Source organism: Harpia harpyja, chromosome 5 (assembly GCF_026419915.1).
Source record: "Harpia harpyja isolate bHarHar1 chromosome 5, bHarHar1 primary haplotype, whole genome shotgun sequence".
NCBI classification, from domain to species: Eukaryota; Metazoa; Chordata; class Aves; order Accipitriformes; family Accipitridae; genus Harpia; species Harpia harpyja.
In genome coordinates, this window is record NC_068944.1 from 32,068,012 (window position 1) to 32,095,162 (window position 27,151).

At 40.9% G+C, this 27,151-nt stretch overlaps 1 protein-coding gene across 5 annotated transcripts in view; it reads right to left on the minus strand.

The window, feature by feature from the left end:
* Window positions 1–2,450: 2,450 nt before the first annotated feature.
* The window catches only part of NOL4 (nucleolar protein 4), a 201,571-nt gene continuing 176,870 nt past the window's right edge, over window positions 2,451–27,151 (minus strand). For all 5 annotated transcript variants that reach the window (XM_052788050.1, XM_052788051.1, XM_052788049.1 and 2 more), the window contains 3 exons: window positions 14,919–15,099; window positions 10,756–10,836; window positions 2,451–4,395 (listed from right to left, as the gene is read on the minus strand). In XM_052788050.1, the coding sequence (XP_052644010.1) occupies window positions 4,202–4,395; window positions 10,756–10,836; window positions 14,919–15,099 (456 nt within the window). In that variant the 3' untranslated portion in view covers window positions 2,451–4,201. The remainder of the gene's footprint in view (window positions 4,396–10,755; window positions 10,837–14,918; window positions 15,100–27,151) is intronic.

The following is a 27,151-nucleotide window of genomic DNA, read 5'->3' on the forward strand; positions in this document are numbered from 1 at the left end:
TTACAGCAAGAATATCCAATCCCTTCAGTAAAACTGTTTTCCAATTAGTTTTATAGCTATGGTTGACTACATGTTCATCTGATTTTCGTCATTCAGAAAATTCCTTCTCCATACAGGATGGGCATGTTTTGAACTGTCAAATATTCACTTACCTATGCATTGTCTTTCTGTAGCTTTTGATACTCATCATGGCTGATACAGTGGCAGTCTCCTTCGATGACAGGCAGCAAGGTGCCAATCTAGATAAAAACTTTTGACTCCAGATCTCTTTTCATGTGTTCTGATTCCAGTTTCCAGACATCAAAAGTGGTAAACAAATCTGGTTAGTTGCTAAACTGCTTGGATTGTCCAATTCCACAGCCTAAGGTTGCATTTAAGGCTATTACCCACAGCTGCTTGCCCTATCAATGAAAACTACCCTGGAAATCAGGGAGAAAAGAGAGAAGAATGGAAAAATGGCTTGTCTTCCCAGTGTGGATGTAAGAGACTCAACCCACTGAGACCATGGTCAAGTTTGGTACTTAATTCAGGGACATTATTTGACATTCTCCCACCATCCCTCCCTTTCCAGCAACACCCTGAAGACGGAAGGTCTTACAGGACCATTCCCAAGGAAACTCCAGGATAGTTTGGAAGATGTGAGGTTGTCTCAAGGAAGACCAGCACCTGCCAGGCTGCACTGATGAGGTTCTGTAGTGAGATATCCATCAACTTGAAGTACTAGTTTAATAAAGATATTGGATATAAGGATAACACTTTATTGAAGGCAGCCTTAAGCAGTCATACTCAGGGGACATGCCCATGCTGGAAGGGACTGACCTTATCTTAACAGCAATATTTAGGCTGAGGTGATCAGGCATTGATTACAGAAGATGTGGATAAGAGAAAGAAATAACTCTGAAGTTACTTCTGGATACCTGACTCAGTCTATAGCTGGAGCAAGACCTTCTACACCTGCACCTTTACTTCCTTAGGAGGTTCAAAGCAGGCAAAGAGTAAGTGGCTCTGAGACCTATACAGGATCCAAGAGGGCAAATTTAATTGCGATGCTTGGATCTAGATTTGCACACACGAAAGTGGATTGAGATTTATGATCTTTCCTTCACAGGATGAGTCCAAATTTCAGTAGCCTCTTAGAAGAAGAGGAAGTTAAAACTACAGTTGAATCTATGATTGTTCCAAAGAAGAGATGAATAAACCCTGTACTTAGAGGTGGAAACAGCTATGGAGTAAAAAAATCCATCAGTATGCTGGAATTTGGCACAGATAAACCACTTCAGGACTGAAAGCTAAGTATCTGTATGAGCCTTTAGAGAAGGACATCAATTGCTCCTACAATTGAAGAAGGCCCTAAATATTTCAGAGAAGGCAGCCAGAAGGAGAGGATGTGTGTGCTGTAGAAGACATACTTGGAGAACTACCAAGTAGGTGGGGGGTGGAGCAGAACAAAGGGGAGACCAGCCATAGGCCTTGAAGATCATATGGTGACCCCCCCAACTTTCCTACTTCTCCCTCAGGAGAAGGAGTAATTGGGGGAGAGGAAAGAGGAGTCAGAGGGTAGAACACCGAAGTAAATCTCTTAATTCCTCATCCTCTAGCCTCTTGTCCTTACCTGGATTTAGTAAGACAGCTGAAAAGCAGTGAGGCTGCCCAGCTGCACAGCATTCCTGGCTGGAAAACAGCCTCTTAGAAAAACTGCTGGTTGCTGCTTAGTTGGCAGTTTGAGGCACACTGCCCTCCACAACGGGACTAAGGAAACTTTGAAACCTAGGCATAGTTGCCACTCTTCTTTGTGGAAGATGTATGCCAGAACTTTTCTTTGGATGAGGCCAAGATAGTGACCTGGCACAAGCTACCTACTTCATCCCCTCCTGGCATGCAACAGACAGAAGAAGCTGTAGATATTTGAAAGTGGAAGGGAGGAAACAGGCACTTGGCTCCTAACAGACTTTTGAATGCCTGGTGAGACAAAAGCTGAGGCAACCACACATCTATGGTAGAGACAAGCTATAGGTTTTCACAAGCATGGTGAGAAGATCTTAGGAGCAAATGCATCTCTCAAGTGATTGGGTAACAACTAGTAAGAATTTGCAACAATATTCTCATATCCAAGAATAGGTGCCTTTAAAAAGACATCCAATAGATTTTTAAGATTAAATGTAGAGTGGTAAAATGGTGTTGCCTCCAGCCAACTTAAAATGATAAAATGCTAGTGACTCAGATCTCATGATTTATGGGCCACCCGCTTCTGCTCTTACTGAGGAATTTCTTCATTAATACAAAGCTCCAGCTAGATCAGCCTACTGGATTTACTCAATAATTTTGAGAAATGAGCTTTGGGTGTCTGCATGAATTGGACTGGAAGGCCCTTTTTCCTGTCTAAAGACAATGATATTTATAGCCTTAAATGCTGTGTCAGTTTAAATGTTATAATGTTTCACAATCATGTATTTAAACACAGAAATCTGTTTATTTACCCAAACAAAACAGAGGAAATGATTCCAGCCCTCAGGTTTTGAATTCTCATTTAAATATGTGAACATCAGTCCACAACTTAGAGATGTTTGTGTATCTATGTACCTCCAAAATACTCATATTTCATAGGCTTTTTCACATTAATATTCACCAACAGTATCACAAAAGTTCTTTTTCTTTTACATGACTGTAAGCAACAGTAATTCTAGAAACACTAGAGAAAAAAAAAGCATAGCAATGTCCACAGTTACAAGAAAAAGTGCACATTACTTGGTCACAATCACAGTCATTACTTGGAAAACTATATGTAACAAGTAGATATAAAATATCACTGATGCCTTAAACTCATTGTCAAAAACAGAATTACATAAAATTTTGTACATGAAATAAGGCAAATTTAGGAATGCACAAGAAACTTGTTATTCAACAAAAGCTAAACAACAGAACAAATAGTACAGTAAGCATAAACTAAAGTACTTTTTTCTATATACTTAAAAATAAGCCTGCTGTAGTGCACAAAGAAAACACCATTAATGTGTAATCAATATTATAAAATAAGAAATAGAGGGGTTGGGAAGAGTGGGGAAGGGGAGAGAAGAGTTTTATTATAGTTGCAGCTGCATCCATTTACAGTTTTGTACAGGTTTTAGCTAGGCCTGGGAATTATACAAATCATACCAGAAGTGTCAATGACATTCCTCGGTAAGAATTTTGTTTAAATTAAGGAAAAAAAAATAAATACACACAAGAGTGCAAATTTTCAGATTGTCACTTGCAACCTCTTAACATTCATCATCTACGTCCAATCACAACTAGAGGGACTTGTATAGGACAGCAGCAGTGATCATGGAGTTAGATGAGCTCACTGTAAGAAATCAATTTATCTTTTTTTTTCTCAATGATATGTCTTTTTTAAAAAACCCTCAACTCTTTATTAATTGCTAATAAAGCTGCAATATATTACAGAATGGAGTTGAGAATGGCATGAATGCAGGAAATGCATGCTTCCTTTGGAAGGTATTCCACAGATGACAATTTACAGTACACGGGGGAAGAATTATCCAGCATCAAGAGTTACTTGTTGTAGAAAGAATATGAAGTTGGGGAGAAGGGCACAGTCAGGGGTTCAAGAGAGGAAGGGGGGACTTAAAATAGCTTCTCAAAACATTTTCAGGACCAGTGAAAAAGTTTACCAAAGTAAAAATGAAAAATCTTGAATGAAAACAAAAATCTTTTGTTTTGTTTTTTATAAAAATTACATTTTTTTAAAATACAAGATCCTTTTAATTGCAATTGTGCCCTGTAGCAACAGGACATTTGGCAACGTTTTGCCATATACTGCAGCTTTAAGTCCAATGAGTCAGTATCACATTCCACTAATATTGCACTTGGATCTTGAACCATTTTTTTTTAAGCCATCACAGCATCTTCTGTTTCCTCCACTTGTTAGAATGAGTTAATTTCTAGCCACTTTTTCGATATTTATGCTGACACACTAAAACAAAAGCAATAGGCTGGACACAGTAAAGTACCTCGGAAATACCAGAGGTCGAAGTTCACTTGAAGCACCTTAACACATCACTTTATGGATCAAGAACAGTGTGGCATTACGGTAATTAACTCTCCTAAAAGACTGTGCAGTAACTGAAGTGTGTGCTCTGGGAAATCAAAATGTCATTAGTGGAAACTCTGAGATAAGACCAGGCCAGTGTGAAGGTCACATGACTCAGTTCTGCTGCAAAATAAGGTTTTCCAGTTCATCTGCAGAACGCAATAAAAATGCGGCTGATTCTCGATACCCTGCCACAAGCTGCCTCACTGCATTTATTTCAGTTGGACTCAGCTGGGGTCTAGAGCTTGAACTACTGGAGGATCCAGAGCTGGTTGCTAACTGCCTCTTCATACTGAGATCTGTTGGACCTGCAGATAACAAAGGAAAAGAAAAGAAGCTTCAGATCCACCGCCAGAGACATTTCACAGGTTTGTAGCTACAAATGCAGAGCAGCAAAATCTGCTCTCAGCTGAGTGCCAGTGAGAAGCAGCAGAAACAAGCAATAACTGTTCAGCTACCAGTTGCCTTGACAGGAACCACAGTGATTTATATGACAGACACCTTTTAAGTTCTACTTACGTAACACGAGGGGCAAGTCCACTGCCAGCAGAAAACTACCCTCTGGGGGGTATGCCAACAGTGTAAGCCACTTGCACCCCAACACTGCCCTGGAATCTGATGCTGGTGAGCAGGCAGAAGGTTCATCTCCTGTGACTCCCCCAGCTCCAGCTGCCATCATAGCCTTCATGGCAATCTGCACGTTTGCAGTTTTTATCACAGAATATCAAACTTGTGTTCTCTAGATATCTCTTTTCACATTTTATGCTTCAATCAGCATGCGGCCAGATTGTGAATCCCTTACAGACGTAGATAAATGGTCATTCACTTGACTAGCCCTGACGCCATGTGATCACTTATATAAATAGCTGGTCATGAATGAGATTAGGCTGGTGACAATCTGGCTGTTACAGTGAGGAGTACAGTATCATCTGGCGGGGCTGCATACAGCTGGCAATACGTTGCAAGGATCTTGTAAGGCCTGAACACTGACAAGAGAACCTGCAGCAATCACCATGTTGCACTGGCAGCTTATACCAATATGCTTAGCACTTTTCCTCAAAGAATATTCTCAAGACCATGCACGTTGCATGCAGAAGACAGCACTCCTGAGGGCAGTCTGCAGATTACCCCGATCGGCAAAACCATCTGCCATCATGGAGTTCGGCTTTGTGTGGAACTTCCCTGGTCGTTTGACCACAGTTATTAATCAGCTAAGACGTATAGTGCTTTGATGAGATGTTTGCCTTTTGCACTTAACACAATACATGTTTTCTTCCTGGACTGTAAATTTGGACAGGTAGAATTGGACTGAGGACTTTTTTAAACATGGAAGGATACAGATGGCAAGTATACCTACCAAGCAGTTTATTATGTGCAAATCTGGAAAAGTACTGCTCATTCATTTTGACAGTGTAGCAAATCTATACTTCTGGCAGGCAGAAGATCAGACTAGCTTGATCTTAATCTTAATACTCTCCTGGAAACTGGGATCAAGTTATCCAAAGCTATGTATCTTGCTTTCCTATGAGAAAAATGTCACTGTTCAATTTCATCTGGACAATGTATGTCAATGCCAAGGCTTTCTCAGCATTGGCTCACCGGATGGACTTTGCTTCCTAAGAAGACTGGAATAATTTTAAAATGTAGCATATTCAACTGTAGAATACAGAACACACTGATTCATATCCTAGAGGTTCTCCTAAATAATCCCACCAGAATCACAAGATTCAAAACCAGACTCACTATCTTAAGCACTAATGGAAAGAGATGTACTGATTTCCAGAAGCTGGAGATCTGGTCATAAACCTTACTTATTTTTCTTTCTTTCATGTTTATGCAGAGATACGGCTGAGACCACATAAATGTGGAGATTGCCGTGTTCTCACACTCACTGAAGTTAATGAAAATCTCCCCTTGAGTGAATGAAAGCAGAGCTGGGACTATGAAAAGAAACTACTCAAACAGAAAGGGTCCTATTAGATCTTATTTCCTACTACGCAACTAGCCTGAACAGCACTTAGCCTTACAACTGTATTATCCAGTTTTACACCGGCATAAATGAACTGACTTTTAAATGACTTCCAGTGTACAAAGGATAAATAAAAGGACAATTAGCTCGGTGCATTTGTTTCTGTGTGACTGCACGCTGCAGGGAAACGACCACAGTGTGAAGAAGCTCAGAGAATATTTCTAAGTAAATCTTAACCCAGCACAGAGAAGAAGGGTATACAAATCATAAAGCCAGCTGGACTGAATGGTTGTAAGAAGCCATTAAGGACTTCTATATTTATTGAGGCAGTAGTGAAAAAGCTACCACTGACATATTGAGGGCATTGTGCTCCATATGAAACTACTTTAACTTTTATGTTCTTTCCTTGTCTCTCATTCATGTCACAGCCAAAAACACACACACAATATACAGCAGAACAGAGCTGCTGAGGCAGAGCATGTCTTTTTCTGAAACTAGACTGAAGGGCTTTTCTCATTGGCAATCCAGATTTTTAAGTGATTGAATAGGATATTAAGTTTACTTCACTCCTAAGTAGAAAATACATAGAAATGTGCTTGCTTACATCTCTGGGGTTTTCCTTACAAAAAATGATGACACAAAGTAAAAGCACTGCTCTGAAAGGAAAACTAGAAGACCAGATGTCCAGCATGCATAAATCCGTGTAACTCCTCACAAGTCTATAGGGTCACAGTGTTTTATACAAACTGAAGATCTGGCCCTGTATTCCTAGATGCCCGGATAACTATCATGAGGAAAGTTTTTTAACTTTTCAGAATACATATGCTTGAATCCCTGAAGGTACTGGAAATAAAGTTTTGTGCAAGTGTAAATCTGCAGTCTGCATACACAGAGAATCATCAGGACCCAGAACTCCTCTTGGTCTGGGAGACTTCTGATGTATACAGAGTTCTTGTACACAAAGGAAATAAGAAATCTCTGATTTTAACTTACCCCAGCTACTTCAAACTCCTTGATTTTTCTTTTATTGCTATATACTAAGAAAACAGGATTTTACTTCACCCTCCAACTCCTGCCTTGTACTTAATAAGTCACAGTGCTGTCCTCCTTCCCCTCAAAGAAAAGCCCCCTGAGCAAAAAAGCAAAGAAATCCACACACACAGAAAAGCGTTCATGGCTGTGGATTAAGGACAGTGAGTACACCCGTGCCTTTTCAGGAAGGGAAGCTGCATGTGCTGGCAGATAGCTGAACAGAAAGAGAACAAGCCATGCTTGATGTGGCGATAAGGATTTTGCTTCTTCTTTTAATTATGTTATGTGACCCCCTACACCTCACCTCCAAAGCTTGCCTATGATAGCCCAAGCTTTATATCTGGGAGAACACCTCACTCAGAGACTAGCCCTAGGATGTATTATAGTGGTCTCAGCTTTTAATAGCTATGATGGTCGCAGCTTTTAATAGCTATGATAGACACTCACTGGCAGTATTACTGATTCTTAAAGGTTGTTCAAGCTGCTATATGGTAAAAATGCTGTAACTTATCTGTAGCTTCATCAGTCATACCTGGTCATCCAGAAAATAAGGAATAAATGCACCTTATAGTGTACATTTTTCCTGTGTAATTTTATGCAAATCAGCTATTGAAACATGGGAACTTAAATCTTACTCATAAATATCCAGCACATTTCTTTAAACAGACAAATAAATCACAGATATTCTGAAGGCTTAAAATAGCTGGTTAAGGTAGACACTTCATGAACCTCTATCTCCAGAAGCCATCACTACAGATGACTAAATCAGGAGAAAGCTGAACAGCTTCACCACCATTTCTTTTAATAACTATCCTTGCTTCAAATAGAACTATTTCTTTAGTGTACTTAACATTATTTATTAAGGTGCCAGTCTTCACAGGAACAAGGAAGTGTATCCTTATACAGAGGGAAATCTGAATATCTTGAAGGTCTTTTCCAGCCAAAATGATTCTATGATTCTATTCTATGATTCTATTTTTGTAATGAATTTTGCAGTGTCTGGTTCCTCCAAGGTGATACTGCACATTTTAGCATACTGCTTCCTATCCTGGAGCACTTCAGGACAATTAAAAGTCTTGATTGCAAACATTATCAGGTTCTACAATGTCTGTGTGTGCAAGCAAAGATTAAGCATATATCACAGATATGAAGACAGGATACTTATTTTTATTTATTTATTTCTCCTAGTGCATACTATTGTAACTCACAACTGTCACCTCCCATGTTTTTATAACAATACAACATCCTCTTAAGCATTGGGTTAAACAAATTGCCGAGACAGATCCTTTCTTTTACACTCTTTCAGAACACTGAAGTATTGTTCCTCTGCTTCTTGCCGAGGCCACCTGATTGACACTTTAACACAGGAATATTTTCGATTTATCACCTCAGTCCAGTTACATAGACCTAATTTCCCCTGTGAGGTGAAAATGTTCTTGTTGGAACCACATCAAGCTGAATATGAGAACTCTGAAAACCCGCTCTTCATGTGCTAGACAATCATTTATCAAATTAGCTGCTAGGAATATCTGTCATTAAATACACTGTGGGACAAATGGCTTTTCTGTAAATTGCAAGACTTAAATGGAACTAGTTATTGCCTCATGCACTACTCATTAGCAACATGATTTATATCAAATTCCAAAATATGGGTCAGATGTAGATGTGCTGTTACTGATTGCTGAGACACTATCAACTGTCTCAGCAAAAATCCCTTAAGAATTGTATGCTGTCACTGGGTAGCTCCCAATCTTATAATTAACAACTACTGAAAGAATAATAAATGTGTCAATGACCCTCAAAATGGTTATCACTATTGCAGATAATAATTTAAAATAACAAAAATTGTTTTAAAAACCTATATGTGCTTAAGCATCTATGCTTCTACATTTTCCTTAATAGTTAAGCAACCCTTTCCATCAGTGAAGATGTAAAAAACAGTGGCACTTATAGAAAAATACATTTGCCCATTCTTTGAAATCTCTCTTGTGTATCTTTTCTATTGCACCTATTCTCCTCTCCCCTTTTTTCTCCATGAGTGGCTTTAGGAGTAAGTATATACTAGCTTCTCATATACTCCAATAAAACTAAATAGAAACAACTATAAAAGTGTGCTACTTTTTCTAAATCAGATGTATTTATTATTGCAATAATGTTTTATTGTGATATTATGCATGTCAATGTTTCTTTTCCTCCCACCTTCAAACAGATGTGCCTAAAACTATTGTTTCAAGTGCCAGATCTCAGATGAAGAAAACAGGGACTAATGAATCGGACCTTTTAAGCTTCTTTCTCCCTTCTGCACCTTTTCCTCTGGAAAACATACCTTCAGCTAGTTTAGACAGCAGAAGAAACTGCTGTGTTGCCTGAGGAAAGAAATGTGAAAACACAGAAATGCCTATAGCCACTGAATATCATGCATTTTCAACAATCATCAAACACACTGGTTTGTGATGAAATGATTATGTGAGGTCCTCCAGTAATGTTTCCTATCCACCGTATGAGATTAGTTATGTGGCATACACCTGTCTTGCCTTAATGGCTGTCTCCTGAGCTTTGTGCAAAGGTAGAAAAGTAGGATACTGCCCAATATATCGCAGACATTCCATCTCCATGCCTATGGTGGGAGCAGACTAATATTTGCATATGGCATGTATCCAATAACTTGAAGAGGAGGAGGAAGGTGGAAGAGGAATGTAGGCAGATCTTAATATCAAATTCAGCCAGCATTTCCCAGTGAGAAATTCCCACCTTTGCCACAACGTAGGTCAAACCATTTAACTTCTCCCAACCCCACATTTTGCCTTTTTTAAATGGGACTAAACACACTCTCCCAGGCTCCTAGCTCTAACACTCTTGTTCTGTGTCTTTTCATACTCCAGGCTCCAGCTGTGTTAGAGACAAGCTGTTTTGTCTTTCCTCTCTCTCTCACTTTGATGTCATCAGGATAGCACTGAGAACACAGAAGGCTGTGCAAGAGTAGAGGTAGCAGAAGAGCTGGAGAGAGCAACCACAGCAAAAATCCCATTCAGCCCCTACATCATGGCCAGCCATGCTGCGGGTAACCCAGTCAGCACTTTACGAATTAGCTACATACTGGATATTCTCAGCTGGACTGGTTTTTTTCCTAGTTTATTGCCAAGAAGCCACTACTGCTCATGCGAATGCCAAGATTTTACAGAAGGTTACAACTTCACCAAATTTGAGGGTGCAGAAATGAGGCACCCCCCTACTGTCACATGCAAAAGTGGACAAGAGTGCTCAGCTCTCCTCTCCCTGCCCCAGAGCAGCATGGCCATGCTGATCGCTGGGGTTCAGCAGCATCAGCTCCAGGACCTTCCTCCATCTACCCCATCGTCTTCAGCAGGGCTGCACCGCCTGAAGGACCAGGAGGCAGAAGGACCAGGAAGGCTGATTTGGACGTGGGTAAGAGGCCAGGCTAAAGTGGGGAATGGCTGGGAGAGCGCAGCCCTTCTGGGCCTCTGGAAGGGAGCAGCAGGGAGAGGTGAGTGGTGTGGTAGGAGTCTGGCAGCTACCAGCTGGAGCATGAGGCCATTGGTCATGGTCTGCAGGCCCGCCCGCGGGAGAGCAGGCTGAAAGAGAAGCCTGCCAGGGCTCAGGATTTGCTTGTGGTGTGAACATATTCAGATTCAGCAGGAAGACTCACCTGAGCTGGAAGGGGACTGGACGTTTGTGGTGCCTGGGATGCAGTGCTGAGTTGAGGCTGTGGTGGAGGTAGGCTGCAGATCTGTGTAGAGAAACGGAGACACAACAGATGCGTTGTCTTACCATGACACGAGGGCATGTCCTGCACAGCCAGTCTGCCATCGAGTCTGAAACACCCTCTCTTTTTACACACACAAAGGGAAACAACTGACATTTCTGCCTAGAAAACCGGGCAATGATGCAGAAGAAACAGCCCCAAATCACCTCCAGGAAAACCATCAATGGCAGCAGAAATACTTTCCACACCTCTTAGGGAAAATGGACTTCAGGAAACGGAGTGGCTGTGGGGAGCAAGGCTCTGATAAGCCCGCCCTGGCTTCAGAGAGTGCTGACAGCTGACAGTCATGGGGAGAGGGCGGACAGTGACCCACTGGACAGAAACACGTGGGGAGAAGGGGCGATCCCACGCTGTCAGGAGAGGCTCAGGCAGCATGCAGGGACTTCAACAGCTTCTGGTGGCAGCAAGAGATTTTGCTCCCAACAGAGCAGCCTGTCTCCTGTCCTCACCCTCCTGCCCTCAAGCTGGGTGTCCCTCCAAGCTCAGTCCAGGTGTGATGGAGTGGGGCCACATGAAGCCTTTGTGGCTGGCTAGGAGCTGGCAAGCAATTTTTTTCACACCCACAGGGCTATCCTGCCTTGGAGATTCTCTATTCAGTTCTGTAGCAGGAACTGCATTAGTCTTAAAAAGAGAGCCATGGAAATCCACCCTTCTCAAAGAGCAGCTCTCGTTTAGCATCTACAAGAATCAAGGACAACGTGCCCAAAGGCTTCTCTCCAGCTCATGTATAGGCTGACAGAGGCTCTGTCAACCCACAGATTGCTTGGTGATGGGGTGAAGCTTTCCAGCCAAGCTCGCTTGGCCTAAAGGGTTCAAAAGCAGGGGAAAAAAAAGAGACCTTGGTGCTGTAAGCCCAAGCCTTTTCCTGCTGTGCTTTTTTCCTGCCCACAATAAAAGAGGGGTCACTGTACAAGCTGTGTCATTCTGCTTTCTCATATTGAGCAGTGGCATGAAGGCTTGCCCCATACAGTTGTGTAAGGAGCTAATTATGGTTCTGTAATTAGTCATGTGGAAGGACAGGCTGAGGGGGGAAGCACTGCAACAGCAGGCACAGAGGTCCCTGAGCCAGAGTCACCAATCAGTTGGGCAAGCAGATAGCTAAGTCTGTAAGATGGGATCTGAGTAGGGACCAACTTTATAGGGGAGGAAATAACCAAATTAAATGAGTCACAGCATACAAAATACACACATCAGCTGGACTATTAGAGAGGAGAGCTAATTGGACATAGTCATATTACTGTGGGGGAAGGTCCAGAAATAGGTATTCAAGCAGTGAGTTTTAGCTAGTTTTGCAACTTCTCCTTTTTTCTGTTTTAGCAGATACAGAAAACCAGACTGTATTTGTTTATACACACATCCTGACTGAGGTGTATATTTATTTTTACACTAGAAGAACATTTGTAAATGTGACAAGAACATTTGATGGTTTACTAAATTGAAAAGGAAATGCATTCTTAAATGACTTCTTATGTCCTGAAAACAATTCACAAGCAAATATCCTGTTCTCCAGAGAGGGAACTCATTAACCATCATAACAGCCTTGCATATGTTTGGAACGAGAGTCCTTGAAACAGAATAACAATTGCAAACAACTATCCTATGAGGTCTGTGGAGGGCAATGGTTACCCCTCTCAACTGCAACTCCATCCACTCCTCTTAGTCCACAAACGAAAAAGCAAATATCCATGGACATATCAGAGAGGATTGACAGATCCCAAAGAACTGGCCTCCAAGTCCTCCCATTTCTCCTGTAGGGAAACCGGCTAATGGAGCCAGAGCACTTTACTCTCAATAGCCCAGAGATAATTAGGTTGGCTACTGATTGCTTTTGTGTCAATGAAACTGAGAAATTGATGGAGTTGCCTTTCCACAACTTTACTAATGATCTTCCTGAAATGGCAAGTGGGTCACAAATCAGCAGCCAGCTAGATTGTTAGCATCAACAACTGGTTTCCAAGTGCTGGCACACAGACTTTTGGTTCATGGAGCTTATGTGCTTTGGATCCTGTAGGATCCCTGTGGAGAAGACAGACACCATTGCGCAACACTCCAACTATGCACAACCATCTGGCAGAGGTATAATGGTTTACTAGTATTCCAAAGTAAGAGGACAAACAGACAAAATTTTCCAGTGCAAGTAGGGAAAGGCAAGGAAGACGAAATGTTTGAGCATATGTCAGTATGCAAACTGTAAACATCCACTGGTCCCTTCACCCCAGCAATGCTGCAGAGGGAAATGCAGTGCACTGTACAGTTCCCTGGCTGCCTTAGCTGTGCAGCATCTGGCAGTTCCTGAATAACAACTGTTTGTCCTGCAAAACCCATCTTAAGCTTTAATTGTGAAAAACACTGGAGTCCTCTACGTTAAAGGTACACAGAAAATGTTGCTTCTAATCAGAAAGTAATGCTAATTTATGATGTTGAATTTGTACCTCATTTTTTAAAATTGCATGCTGAGGTGACATAGAATGTTTTTGCCTAAATCCCACAATTCACTGAAAAATGGGAGTTATGGAAATGTATCCTATTACAAGAGGTTTGCAGGGAAGAACAAGTACACAAAACAGTTGTGATTCCTCACCGTTTAAGATTATGTAAACCAGGACAATTTTGATGGCTTCTGCTGACAAATAACACATGGGGAGTTTAATCCTACTCTTAGTTGGGTGAAAGAGCAAATGCCAACTGTTTTTAGTGGGAACTGGCTCGGATCTTCTCTGGCCACAATGTAAAAGACAATTTTAAAGTTCTCGTGCATTTTCCCAAGAAACCAGTTTTCCACGGCCTGTCTTACTCTTATGAAAATATTTGATCAGAGATCATATTCAGTACCTCAGATGTGTTTTTCATGCATATGGAAACAATTGTAATCATTATTCACTCTCTTTAAGTCAAAGACTTTTGACAACTAAAATGTTATCTTTTTAAAGTCTTTTGAAAACTTAATGCAAATGATTCACAGACCTTTGAGGATTTTGGGGGTGGGGGCTGAGGGAGCAGACATGACCTAAGGTCACTGGGACACCACATACCAGTAACTCCTTGCAGGCTGCAGCACTGGTAGCGTTTTGAAAATTGCTTAGCATGTCGAATGTAGAGGCTGTAGCTGAACAATTATCATCTTGCCTAAGTCAGCCCATGTACTTGAAGCAGCACTCTCCTACTCGGCCACAGAGGGATCAGCCAGGACAAAAACCCAGGGATTTCTCCATCCTCTGAGACATTTTTTAAATACCGTTCTTGGAGGCCAGAGACCCTCAGGCTTCCAGAGTAATCACTTTTCTCAGACAGACAGACAATACCCTCGTTATCAGAATGGGCAAACCTTTTCCTTTGCTCTGAATTTGTATGAAATCAATATGGGGGACTATTTCAAACAAATAATACAATACGCTTACATCTGTTTGTTACAAAAGCTTGCTAATGTAAGAAGAAAAGAATGTTGTTTAAATAAATGACACCACTGTTTTTTTCAGAGGGGCGTACAGCCTCATGGTGACACATAATTACCTGCATCATTTTAAGTTTAGAATATACATGGAGATGCTGATTTCTCATTTAACACTTGGTATGCCAGATCCTTATCTGCAGTAAATTAAAGTAGCTAGAGAGACCATGTGAGAAATCTAGGTCAATTCATTTGTGTTACAAAATATGGAGTTCAGTGTTTTCAAACTCCAGCCACAAAAATACCAATGGTCTCATTTCGTGATCAGTACAGGAGAGGACAATAATGACGGTGTAGGTCCTCATAAAGTCATGCAAATCAACTGAAGATCTAACCTGGCACTTTTTTACTCAGCTTTGTTAGAGACTTCAGGTTCAGTCTCGCCTTATTGTGAATTAGTCCCTGGAAACTGAAAGGAGACTAGCATGCAGTGAGCAAGTATTTTGCTCAGCAGTAGCTGTTTGCAGGATTTTGTTCCTGCTCATTATCTGATAATAGCCTATGGATATTGAACCCCTTAGACTAGCTTTCTGTACAGCAGGCGGAAATGTACACATGAGCACATATACACACAGGGACATTTTGTAAGGAAACTCACCACTGCTAGAAGCATCGTTGAGATTTAGCAGCCCACCTCCGAGCCCTCTGTAACTATGGTAACTGTAGGTCCCGTTGCCATTGATGTACAACACCTCCTGTGTGCTGGAAACAGCTGATGTTGAGTAAGTGACCTGGGCTGGCTCCTGTTTGTACTGCTTGTCAGCTGGAGCTGCCTCGTCCTGCAAAAACAAGGAAAGGTTTTGAATAATTGTTACATTTTACCTTGCACAAGAGGGTCTTTTCCATTGTTAAGACTCCACATCTATTGCTTTCAGAAAAGTATAATACATGTTAAACAAGCACAGATGTGTTTCTGATTAACCAAATAGCTGAAAAGAAACAACGGAAATAAGCAAGAATACAGGTTTCCTACAAATCTGAGAATATTCATTTATTTGTGCTCCACAAGCCAACCATGCTGTTTCTCAAAGGAGAAGATGCATCCTCTTACCCTAAAGAGCTCAGTCTCCTGCAAAACGCAACTCTGTCCAGAAATACATGGGAAAGGATAGAAAAAAGCCATTACTTTGAGTGACTCTTCCAAGCCAGAGAATCATATCTTTCTCGATAAGACAAATGAATACAGAATGCACCAACTACTTCTTTTGATGTATCAGCCTGAGAAATGACAGAAGGAATAGAGGAATGGAATAAAACAGCATTTCCTGTGTTTGCAGAGGGCTGAGTGAGTGTCCATCCACAAAGGGCCAAGTGGCAAGGATGCCTCTACAAACGTGACTTGAAAGCATTTGTCATCTCTGTATAAGCAGCAACTGTACACCATGAGTTCCCTTCAATGCTCCCTGTTTATCTTTTAGATGCTTGCATAATATTTAACAGGATTTAGCACAACGCCCTCCAATTTTCCCCTAAATGAGATCACGTTTCAGGTGAAAGCATATTTTTCCCCATCTGTACTTACCATAGCTACTGCTTAGAGCACCTCACCTCCACTCATGATCACAGAATGCCCCCGTGGCAACTTTAGTAATGACACAGGTGAAACAAAAAAAGCATTAAGATAAGATTTAATGTGTTTTAGTAGTTGGGAACAAGGAAAACTATCAGTGTGTGACTGCTCAGCCCACCACAGGGACATGAGCGCCAGAATTTCTGATTTAGTCTGCAAATGTATTTGAACTTTTTCTTTGTTTCTTTTAACCTGCAGACTTTTTTTACAGGCCTGATTTTATATTCTTATGTGATGAAAATATATTTCAATGATTTCAAATAAAATGGATCTATGGAAGATCAGTATTTAAAAAAACAGAGATGAGAATGTTTGCAGACCTTTTCAGAGTAACTAACTGAAAAATGATCTGTTAAAATTATCTCTCCTTTGTGTAAGATTTTGTCCATTTTATGTCTCTCTCTTCTGCACAACCCTTTTATGGTTGCTAAATATACCAACCTTATCAAGAATGTTATAAAATATCTCAAACCTTTTTTACAGTGTTTACTTAAAAATAAGAATGTATATACAAGCACAGAGGGATCAAATAGTTCAAATAGTGTCCAGTCTCTGTGTTGAAGCAAAAAGGGTTCTGAAGCAGCTTTCCTCTTTGCATTAGGAGCAGTTGTCAGTTCCACCTCTCAAATAAGACACTACCAATTTTTCAGAGATGAAGATATCCCTGTCTTGTAGATATTTATTGGTGAAAGAGACTTGGGCACAACTGAGATGACTCAGGAGATGGTAGATATATTATTAACAGAAATTTTAATATTTAATACAGAACACTGAGCCATCAGATAATTAATTCCATAAACAATCAGAATGGGGCCTCTTGGGCACTAATATGGGCTGAGGCACAGCTTTGCATTTTTAAGAGAGTTGGCCAAACTGGTCTCTTATGCATTTTCTTAAGTAATTATAGACTTAAACAAAGGGCCAAAATTGCAGTGTATTTTTGCCAGGAATTCAACTTTAATATCATTTACCTTTTATCTCCAAAGGTCATTGCTGTCTCTTATAAGAGAAAATGTATTCTTTTCTCTGAGAAAATATTCATAAGCTACACAGTAAATTTCTTTCTTGGCAACAAAGCTTAACTCACCGTCCAAATCTTTAACACTCTCAAGGCGGAGATGTTCTGTATTCTTATGTCTAAAACTAGATGATACTTCCTGCCACAGACTCACTCAGAGCCTCATTTTATTCTCCCGAAGATCAGTAAGGGATCTTCTGCAAATTTATCAAGGACTGGACTGTGTTCAAGGGGTGCAGTGCAAAGGGGACTAACTCCTACAGCTGAGCAGAGTATCTCAGGGCCTGTTTCCTTATCCTGACTGTCTGGAACCCGCAAATTTGCACGTCCCTGAATTTGCATGTGCTCCAGAGCCCCCTCTAGTCAATGCACTGAAAACCTAACAGTGAGTTTCTTGCGGAGCTGATGCACTGAGCTTCTAGCAGAGCACAGCAAGCAGAGCCTGGCCGGAGGGCAGAGCCGGGGCCCTTGGTGCGTACCAGCCCACGCATTAGAGCACATGGCCAAGAAGTGGGAGACTCGAGTTCTGGCTCCTTGTTGCAATACACGGTGAAGAGGCGCAAAATTTGGGATGCAAGGTCCTTGCTAGCTGTGGTGAGAAGGGGACCTGAACTCAGAGCTGCCATCTCCTAGCAACCAGGCTCAAAGCAAAACTGCGGTGGGAGTCAGCTGAAGCTGTGCTACTGTGTGGAGAGAAATGCACAATTCATAGGGCTACAGAGATGATAGCAAACAAAAAGGGAGCATGACTCAGTTCCCTTTCAGAGAAGTGCTGCCCTGGGAGGCTTCCAGCCCTGCTCCCATCCAGCTGCTCCCTAACACAAAACTCACAAGCTGCTCTGAGGTCGGGAATCCAAGGCTGGGGCTGCAATGCAGAAGGGGGATCTTTGTAGTGAACTGATCAGAGCCCTGTGCGACACCGCAGCGTGCCATGGGCTGGGGCTCGAGGTGGAGCCCAGGCATCCCGGTGGGGAAGGCACTCCTCGGAGGGGTGAAAGGGGCTGAGGAGGATGCTGAGCCCAGGACTCCTGGTTCTGCGGATGAGCTCTAATCTCTCGGCCACTACACAAAAGGTGGCTTCCTCTAAATATTACGTATATTTTTAAAGAGCAGACCAATCACCTGTACCTAAATGATGAATAAGTTGCCATACATTTCAGACCTGAAATCTAGGCCTCGTCTAAGTGCTTAGCTCAGTGCTTCAGGATGACTAAATGCAGAAGTAGGGCAGGATTTTTGGCAAGCATTTTCTGAGCAGGCTCAGGTGTCAGCCCTACTGCTAGGATTATGAACCATTAGCCTGGTCCCAGGGGGTTAGGTGTTCCCTCTCATACATCCCCCGGGATTTAAGCATTTTTCAGAAACGTTTTGTACTTCAAAAGGCAAAACTGTGTCCTTTTTCCTTGCAGCCACACCAAGGATAAAGAAGCCAGGCTCTCTTTTTCTTGGGGAGAAAAAACATGACTATCATATTCACTTTTGCATACGCGAGATTTATTCTGCACAGATTCATTCTCTTCTTTCTTTTCATCTTAATTGCCTTTGCTTTTAAACTAATCTAGAAATTAAACAATCATAGTGTTGTTCCAGACTGAGATTTTTTTAATATTCTGTGTTAGTCATTCAGCACTTCTTGTTTCCCCATATATTATATTTACACTGGAAAGGCTTAATAATTTATTTAAAAAAAATCATAATAATCAGTAACAATTAACCAACCATTTATTAATGTGTTTGACCTAACTACCTGGAACACACACTGTTGTAATTCATAACAGATTTATAAAACCTGTGAAGTATTAACTAACCATTTTTAAACTGTTTATAGTTTACCTTTAATAAGTATGAACAAGATGCAGATATAACATTTGACCATCTAGAATTTGACTTATACCATCTTCATTTTGTATATGGCAATAAAAATAAGTCATCCATCTAACAACATTTCTCTTCTGAATTTATTTTGGAGCATATCATCTGGAAAATGACGGAAATCACAGAAATGCAAAAATACCTTTTAGGTACAAAAGCATGCTAAAATACAAAGTTTTCTGTTCACTTGAAAAAGTGGAAGCGTGAAGTACATACCATGATCCTCAACTTGGTAAATATCAGAGACATCTATGTCTCAGTTTTATGTCCAGGTCTGTACTAGGAGAACACAATTTTTTCTTTAAAAGAGCAGACAGATGCAATTTGTTTTATTTTTAGTCATGGAAGCAATTAAGTAACCCTCTAAGGACAGTACATACTAAGAAAAGATTTCATGAGCTGTTGTATAACCTGTATATTGAAGAAACCCTGCTCTCCTCTGACTGATATTCTGAGCAGTTAATGAATAGTTTAAAAGGAAATACCATCCACAGCAACACAGATGCTAGTGCAGAATGCCACGACTGTGGTACAAAGAACAAGGCTCACCAGCAGTGTCCCAGCCTCCTGTTCCCTGTGCCAGTGGAGGCCCAGCATACACATTTCTTTTCGAAAAGTCTGTCCTTTGTGGAAGCAACTCTAACAATGCCATTGCTCCTTTCTGTTCCCCATCTGCTTCACCACCACCAAAATAATAAAAAAGACCAAGAGACTGTTAAAATAAAAAGCCCTGGCAAATCTGTGCTATATTGAGTTTTGATCCCATATATACACAAGTGTCGGAAATTCTTTGTATTTCCATTAAGAGACAGCAGTGCTATTGCTTTGGTTCCACTGTTAGCAATAGGCATTGCTAACATGTAAATGTAAATCCCAAAAGGGAGTGTGTATGCAGACCAACCCACATGGACAATGGTAGCTGACCATAAAGCTAACAAAATTTCTGCAATAAGAATATAAATGGTAAAGTTCCAAAAATGGCAAAGATGGTGACACTCATTTAACTACTGCTTTCATGAAATGCAGTGTCTACCAGACTGGCAAATGAACAACTCTGAGAATGACAGCTTTTAACTGCCTCTATGTCAAGGTGATTTTTTCCCATTCAATTAGAAAAGAGACAAAAAGGCAAACACATTTTTGCCTCATGTTTCTTGATACTTTCTTTTTTAATATGTTAAACTGAAAAATGTGGATTGCTTGTTGTTCTTGTTAATAAACTCTTCTCTTAGAATACCACTTTGAGGTTAGGAAAACTCAAATGCAGATTAGTCTTCAAACAAATAGGCAAGCCAGGGACCCAATATTTGCATATGGTCTTCCATTTTTTCAGCATAGGAAAAAAAAATCATTCACATGAAAAAACAAAACATGCTTTCATGTGCTTAAAAATTTTTTTTAGCCTCAATAGCTTGTAGTATGGCTTTAGAAGAAAGGAGATAATGTTTCATATATTTTTCCGACTTGGAACCCACCAATTTATTTCTATGACTTTTGAACCAGAAGTAAAATAAATAGAAACACATGATAAAACCATGTAGCACTTTTCAAAGCATACGCAATTAATCCTCACAATACTCCTGTTAGATAGGACTTTTATCACTGCTTTTCAGATGGTGAGATTCTGGCAACAAAGGCAACCTTAAGCTAGCATTACCTAATATGTAAAGCACTTGAGTTCTGCAACCATAACAACATAACGGGCTTTTCTTTGTGTAACTTAGTTTTAAAATAATGGGAAGAAACTCAGAAGTTCCATCATGGGACACCCTGCTGAGTCCACAAGGGGCTGTGGGGCTGGGAGCTCTCTGCCTGTCTCAACTCTTGCGCAGAGAAGCAGCTGCCGGGGTAAGCAGCCATCATCGTCTGCACGGAGCAAAGTGTTTAAAAAAGGATGAGCCAAAGGATTCCTGGCTCCCATTGCAGGGCCCAGAAGGTGGCCCCTTCTTAGACACCTGGACAGATCACTGCCATTTCCCCGCCCATGACCTGATCATGTATACCTTGTGCTCTGTCTCTTCAAACTTATTTCATACTGTCTCTTCAAAATCCCTAACTCCTCATTCCATCCTTCTTGCTTCTCCAGTTTCATCTTCTACCCTCCATCTCAGTTTCAATCTTCTTGCCTAGCAAATCCTCATCTCTCCTCTCCAGACAAGTCTCTCGATGCGTGATACCTGAGCAGCTTCAGCAACTCGAGCCCTTTCGTTTCCTAACTTGTATTTAATCAGTGTCACAGCCACTGATGGTCCCATCTGAGATTTTCTCTTCCTCCTCAGACTCCTGTCAGTCTCCTAATCCCCAAAACGCTGTCCCACGGGGAGCAAAGCCAGATTCTACAATTAGCCAGGGCAGCTCCTGTTTTCAACCCACATTATTTTTTGCTATTAATATCTGATCCTCTTTCACCACTAGCTCTTTAATTCACCCGATTGGTTTCCTTCACATCACCAGCCTCAGCTACTCACTTCCTCATCCAACCCCATCTAATAATCTCCCTTTCCCTTCATCCCTTGTTATCTGTGCTCCTGCCATGGTTCACAGCCCCAACACTCTTCCCCTCCTTTCTGCACCGAGACCAGATTCCTAGTCACACCCACTGAAATTCAAATAATCTGGGAATTTAGCAAGTAAAATATTTTAACCGTGTAAGCATGTGCATCCATCGTCACATCCTTGGTATAAATGACACCACTATACTGTCAAGACCAAACACAGAGGCTTTTTTTTTTTTTTTTAAGGAATGGTAAATACATTTAAGGATCAAATGACCCTTACAGGACAAAATTTTCCTCATTCTTGAAAATGGCTGAAGTTTTGTCTGAAAGAGTTCAACAGATGGAAGACATAGAGAACAGAAAATGTAATCCCTGGGGGCTGAAGGTCATGAAGTTATCACCAAATTGCATACCTAGTATTATAATGGGAAGTGTCAGGTAATCTTAATAAGTGATGATACTACCAACTGCTTGGATAGCACACATTGTTCTGACAGAACACTGGATCTTTTATTAGCTTTAATTACATTAAATTAATTCTCTAGTGTTTGACCCAGCTTTTAATTTTATGACCAATGTCCTGGAAGCCTAGACAGGTAAACATTACTTTGGCACATCACAGTAGGCTAAATTTTCCTTTAACGCTGCAGTAAGGCTGTTGACTCAATGTGCTTAGCAATGGTGGAAATGGTATTTCTGCAAATGATGGATGTGAGTCTTCGCTTTAGTTTTGGTTTCCATTGCACATTCTTTCTCCCCTCTCCAGTTGCTAAGGTTTGTGCTGGGATTACTACTCACTAAATAAAACCTGTTCAAGACTAGGGAGGCCTGAACAAAATTAAATAGACCTACATAATTCACTGAGTTTGAAATCCAAATGAAGCTTCACAGTAGTCCTTTGCATTGGCTGACTTTCATATTTAAAGTACTGATTATTTAAAGTCCTTTAAAAGGACAACATCTTTCAATATTTAGGAGATGCTCTTACAGCTGTGATCTAAGCATGGAGGCAAGGTAAGGTTTGTAGAAAAAGGTAATACATTTTCCTAGACCAGGAGAAGAACTTCTGTGCCCAAAAGCTGATCTAATAAAAGATACTACCTTCCCCAGAAAGCCTTATTTCTCTGACAGCACAATGAGCAAAAGCCAGATTTTCAGTTGAAGTCAGCAGAGTTTCAGTACTCACAGTGAGAAAAACCAAGCACTTGCTACAGGTTCCCTGATGAATTTGTGCACAGAAAAATTAATTTGTCACCTGTTTGCCATGCTGCATTGTGCTTTCATACCTCAAAACTATTTTGAATAAAGTTCTACAAAATTCCCAGTACCTGTATTGAGGGATTATTAATCCAAAATTATTATCTACCTGAGATTTCAACTTATCACGCCAGACCCATAGCTGAAACCTGAAAATTGAATTGCTAGAATTTTTATAGTCTGTTTAGAAAAATACTTAAAACATACCTCAGATATATTTTATCTGAGGGACAAAGTTATTCTCTGATAATTTTCCAAGATAGATATCTATATTTATATATATGTATGCTTGGATATTTCTCCACCTCTCAGGCTAGTCACAGTATTGTTTAAAATGATGCATCCATTGACAGTGCCATAACCTGTTGTCCAAAATCATCAGGACAGATAGATTTAAAAAATAATTGCCCCTCTGGACAGATTCCTTCCCCTTTAAGTTTAGTTGTTCTTCATAAACAGCATTCCAGGTCTCCGTCAGAGGGTAAGGCACTAGAATTATGGATGAGGTCTATGCACAACCAGCAGAAAGATCCCTGAGGTTTTCCCCAGAAGTACTAAGAGTAAATTTGAGCAAGCTGGCTAAAATAAAATATGAGGTCAAGTTCAAATAATATCACAGAACTCATGCCAGGTATTTTTTAGATTGGGAAGTGTTTTGATAATTCAGGGATGGACTTAGCAGTGAAAACAAGAGGGCCATAATTGCTGTCCTCAGGCACACACACTATTTCTCCTCTCATAAGAAACATCTGGGAGACTGCACAGCTTTCTATTTCCCACCCTCTGTTATCAGATCTAGACCATGCTTTTCTCTGCCACTCTCTCTGCATTATTTTCTTCACTTTTACTTACTTAAATCAAGTATGTAAAAAAAATGAGAAAGCCTGTTCTTGTGTGACATACTACTCAATTTGTAGCTCAGTTAGAGCTGGGTATTCCAGCTAAACTCAACATTCATGCTTTAGCTGTGAGTCTATCATCTCATCATTACATGGAGAGACATCAGTCTCAAAGTTTTCTGGCTCCTGCTCAAAGAAGCAGCTGCCAGGGTAAGCAGCCATCATCATCTGCACAGAGCAGGGCATTTAAAGGAAGATGAGCCATGGGATTCTTCGTTCCCATTGCAGGGTCTGGAAGGTGTCCCCTTCTTAAACACCCAGAGATTGCTGCCTTTCCCTTGCCTGTGACCCAGTAGTGCATACCCTCTATCCCACTCTCCTTGCTTCTGTCTATCACCTCATCATCATTACATGGAGAGCACATCAGTCTCAGCATAGAATTTTCTGGCATAAATATAACATTATATGGAAAAGTGCTCCTAGCATGCAGATGCAACTGTATTGACCATGTTACTCCCAGAAGTCTAGGTACTAATGATGATTTTGCTGTGAAGTCCAGTATCAAAATGATTTTCAAATTTTAGATAAACAATGATAAATATAATTTTTTAGATGGAGAGGAAATATTGATATAGTCTGAGCTAAATCAGGTGTAATACAGAGTCCAGTTAGGCATCTAAATTCCCTGTAATGCCAATGGTGATGTGGGAACTTGAAGAGTGTCTATCAAAATGTTGAAAGTTAGCTGCCAAAAGTTTGAGGACCAATAAATTGTTCTCCTGACACAGGGTATAGAGCCAAGAAAAGAAAGCACCATGATTCAGTTTCAGATCAGAAGGGCAGTAGGTTCCTTTTACTTTCAGGTTATTAACACTGAAATGAACTGCCAGCATCAGTGCTGTCACCAGACATCAAAAATGACACGAGCCAGTGTTCAACAAGAAATGAAAGCATGAGACCGACACGGAAATAAAAAGGTGCTATTGTGTAGAAGAGAGAAAAATGAACCTCAGTCTTCTGCATTACTGATAGAATGACATATTATTAATAGACTGGAATGGGTATGTTAATCTTAAAAGGTTAGTGTTTTCACATTGCAGTGTTTGAGTCTTGTTTTTTCACTACTGCCACTTCACCTGCAGAACAGAAAACTTTTTTGGAAGAGGTACTCATATGGCTGTTGCAAGGAGTTGTTGGAGAATCACTTTTGTTGGAGCAATAGCGAAGCAGAGGGATCATTTTTCATAGCCTGTCAGCTTTGGCCAGTTCATTATCCACTGTGATAGCAGAAGAGCAACATGAGCTTTCAGAGGTCACTAGTGGTGCTGGCTGAGCATGGACACATGGATGAGCTATTCCCACAGTTTAGATAACTGTGATGCAAAGTCAGTGGCGAAAGAGAAACTGCGTTCTTCTAAAGGACCATGTCTCTCTGTCCAAATGGAAAAGGATAGCACTTATCTTTTTCTGTGGTGCTTGAGAGAAACTTACTGTTCTTTAGTGAAGCTCTAGATAGTTGATTTTTGAAAGTGCTTTCCCTGGTGTGCTTTTTTCCATGAGGGACAAAGGAATGTTAGAGTGTAACTCAATGTAGCAACCACATTTGAGGTGGACTAATGACAGAAAGCGTCCTGCAAGTTAAATTTCTCCATAGCTCCTGCTGTTCTTTTCTTAGGTTGCAGTTATCACCCTTCATAAGCTATTTCATAAGTTATATTGGACATGGTAATGCTTTTTATTTCTCTAGAGAATTTTAATGTATGAAAAAATTTAGTTAGCTAATGGTTTCAACACTATTAATTGAAAGTTGTCTCAACGTATAAGACAGGTGCATAGTGCAAGACTGCATAGTTCACTGCAGTGTATGCACAGCAATGACTTCCCCAGTGCAATTTTAAATAACGTGTCCAGCGATGGCCAGCATCAGATGACAAACAGCTACAGGCATGTAACAGGCAGAACTGGACCTGGTTTGACTACACGAATTGTGCCAATGCTTTTGAGTTTTGGCAAAAATCCTACGTGCTCATGGCATATTTCACAAAATACATGTGACAATTCCCACAGAGAAAGTGGTACAAATTCAGAAAAAGGGACAAAGGTGCCATGCAAAGAGCAGAAGAGTCTTCAGGGCCACTATTTTCTGCTTTGCAGAGGAACACCAGAGGAGAGGGGGCAGGAGGAACTTTTTCTCCTCCCTGTTGCACCAGCAGAGAGAAGAGATTTGTTAGGGCCCAGGCCTCATATAGAATTTCTTCCTCTCAGGATAGGCAGAAAACAAAGGCAGATTTTCACTCTGACCTAAAGAACATCACAGAGTGGCCCTTGCCTTGGGCCTTATCATAAGATACTGATTTAGGCTTTGTTTCAGTAGTCAACCTTGACAATCCCCCCCTCCTCTATTTGCACTTCCCCACCCACTCTCAGTCAACATTTTCCTTCAAAGGAAAGCCAGTTTCCCTCGGGAGACTGCATCACCGACCCCTTCAGCCTGCCACAGAGGATGGGACCAGAGAGAATATGGAAGGATCATTTCCTTCCCTGTGCCACGTCCATAGATCTCTCAGCCTAAGACAGCTCAAGGCACAGCACCATGGGAGCAGGCTTGCTAAGCCTGCTCCTAGGAGAGCTCATTTGATACATGCCTGATCCCAAACATGAAGCACTGCATAATGAACTCCAGGGCCTAGGATGCCCCTGCTGAAATTAGATTAGCTGAAAGTCTGAAGAAAATAAAGGTAAAACTTCAGTGCAAACGAAGTACGGGTTATGTCATGTTTATTCTTACGTTGCTGCATATCCCCTCCAGTCCTTTCAAAGCCAATTTCTTTGCAGAGGCCAGCACCTTGCAAAAGAACACGGCTCCTGATCATTTTTGCTGCTTCCTCATTGACAGGCAGTACAAATGGCGGAGTCTGAATATCTGACCTTTCTTCCAAACAGAAAAAACATAAACCACAAGAAAACAATGTCATCTTTTCCCATCCCAAGAGCAGTTTTGCCTGCAGGTAATGGTGCTGAATGAATCAATGTATTACTGAAACTGATGCGTGATAACAAAGGCGTAGCAGTACTTACTGCTGAACCAGAAGGATACAGAGTTAGAGAAATTCCTCCTTCGTGGTGTATTCCTCTCATTCAGAACAAGCCTTGCTATGCCTCAGGCAGCTCCACTTTTATGATCACAATCAAGCATTTTTCTCTTCATTTTTCATACTTATGTGTACTGTCCTCGACAAATTATCTCAGTGAGGCACTCCGATAGGGAGAGACGTTTCTGTTCCCCCTTGCCAACATGCCATTTTTTAGTGACTATGATGGGCAACACTTTCAGCTGGGATAGATCAGCATTACTCCATTCAGTGCAGGAGGACTGTGGCACCAGAGCACCAACAGAGAAAATTTTTAAACTCGTGAATCAAATGTTTCGGGAGCATGCAGGGGAAAGTGTGTGGGAGGACTGGAGCAATGCTTGTGCCAGCTTTGCAGATTTATTACTACAATATCATCACGGTCAACATAATTAAACCTCCCACTATAGGTCTCTTCGTCTACTGCATTACAACTGGTATCACTCCCACCACTGACAGCATATTTTCTTGACACAAAACAGCTTTCCATACACCTGCTAGCTCTGGGGTATGGAGATGCAACTACTGAAAAAGGCTTTATTGGAAAACTATGGGGTATGATTTGGACTTTTGAGTGTTTCTCCTTTCTATTTCTCTTCTGCCCCACACTTTCTTTCAATATTACATATATTGGAGTGTGTGGCAG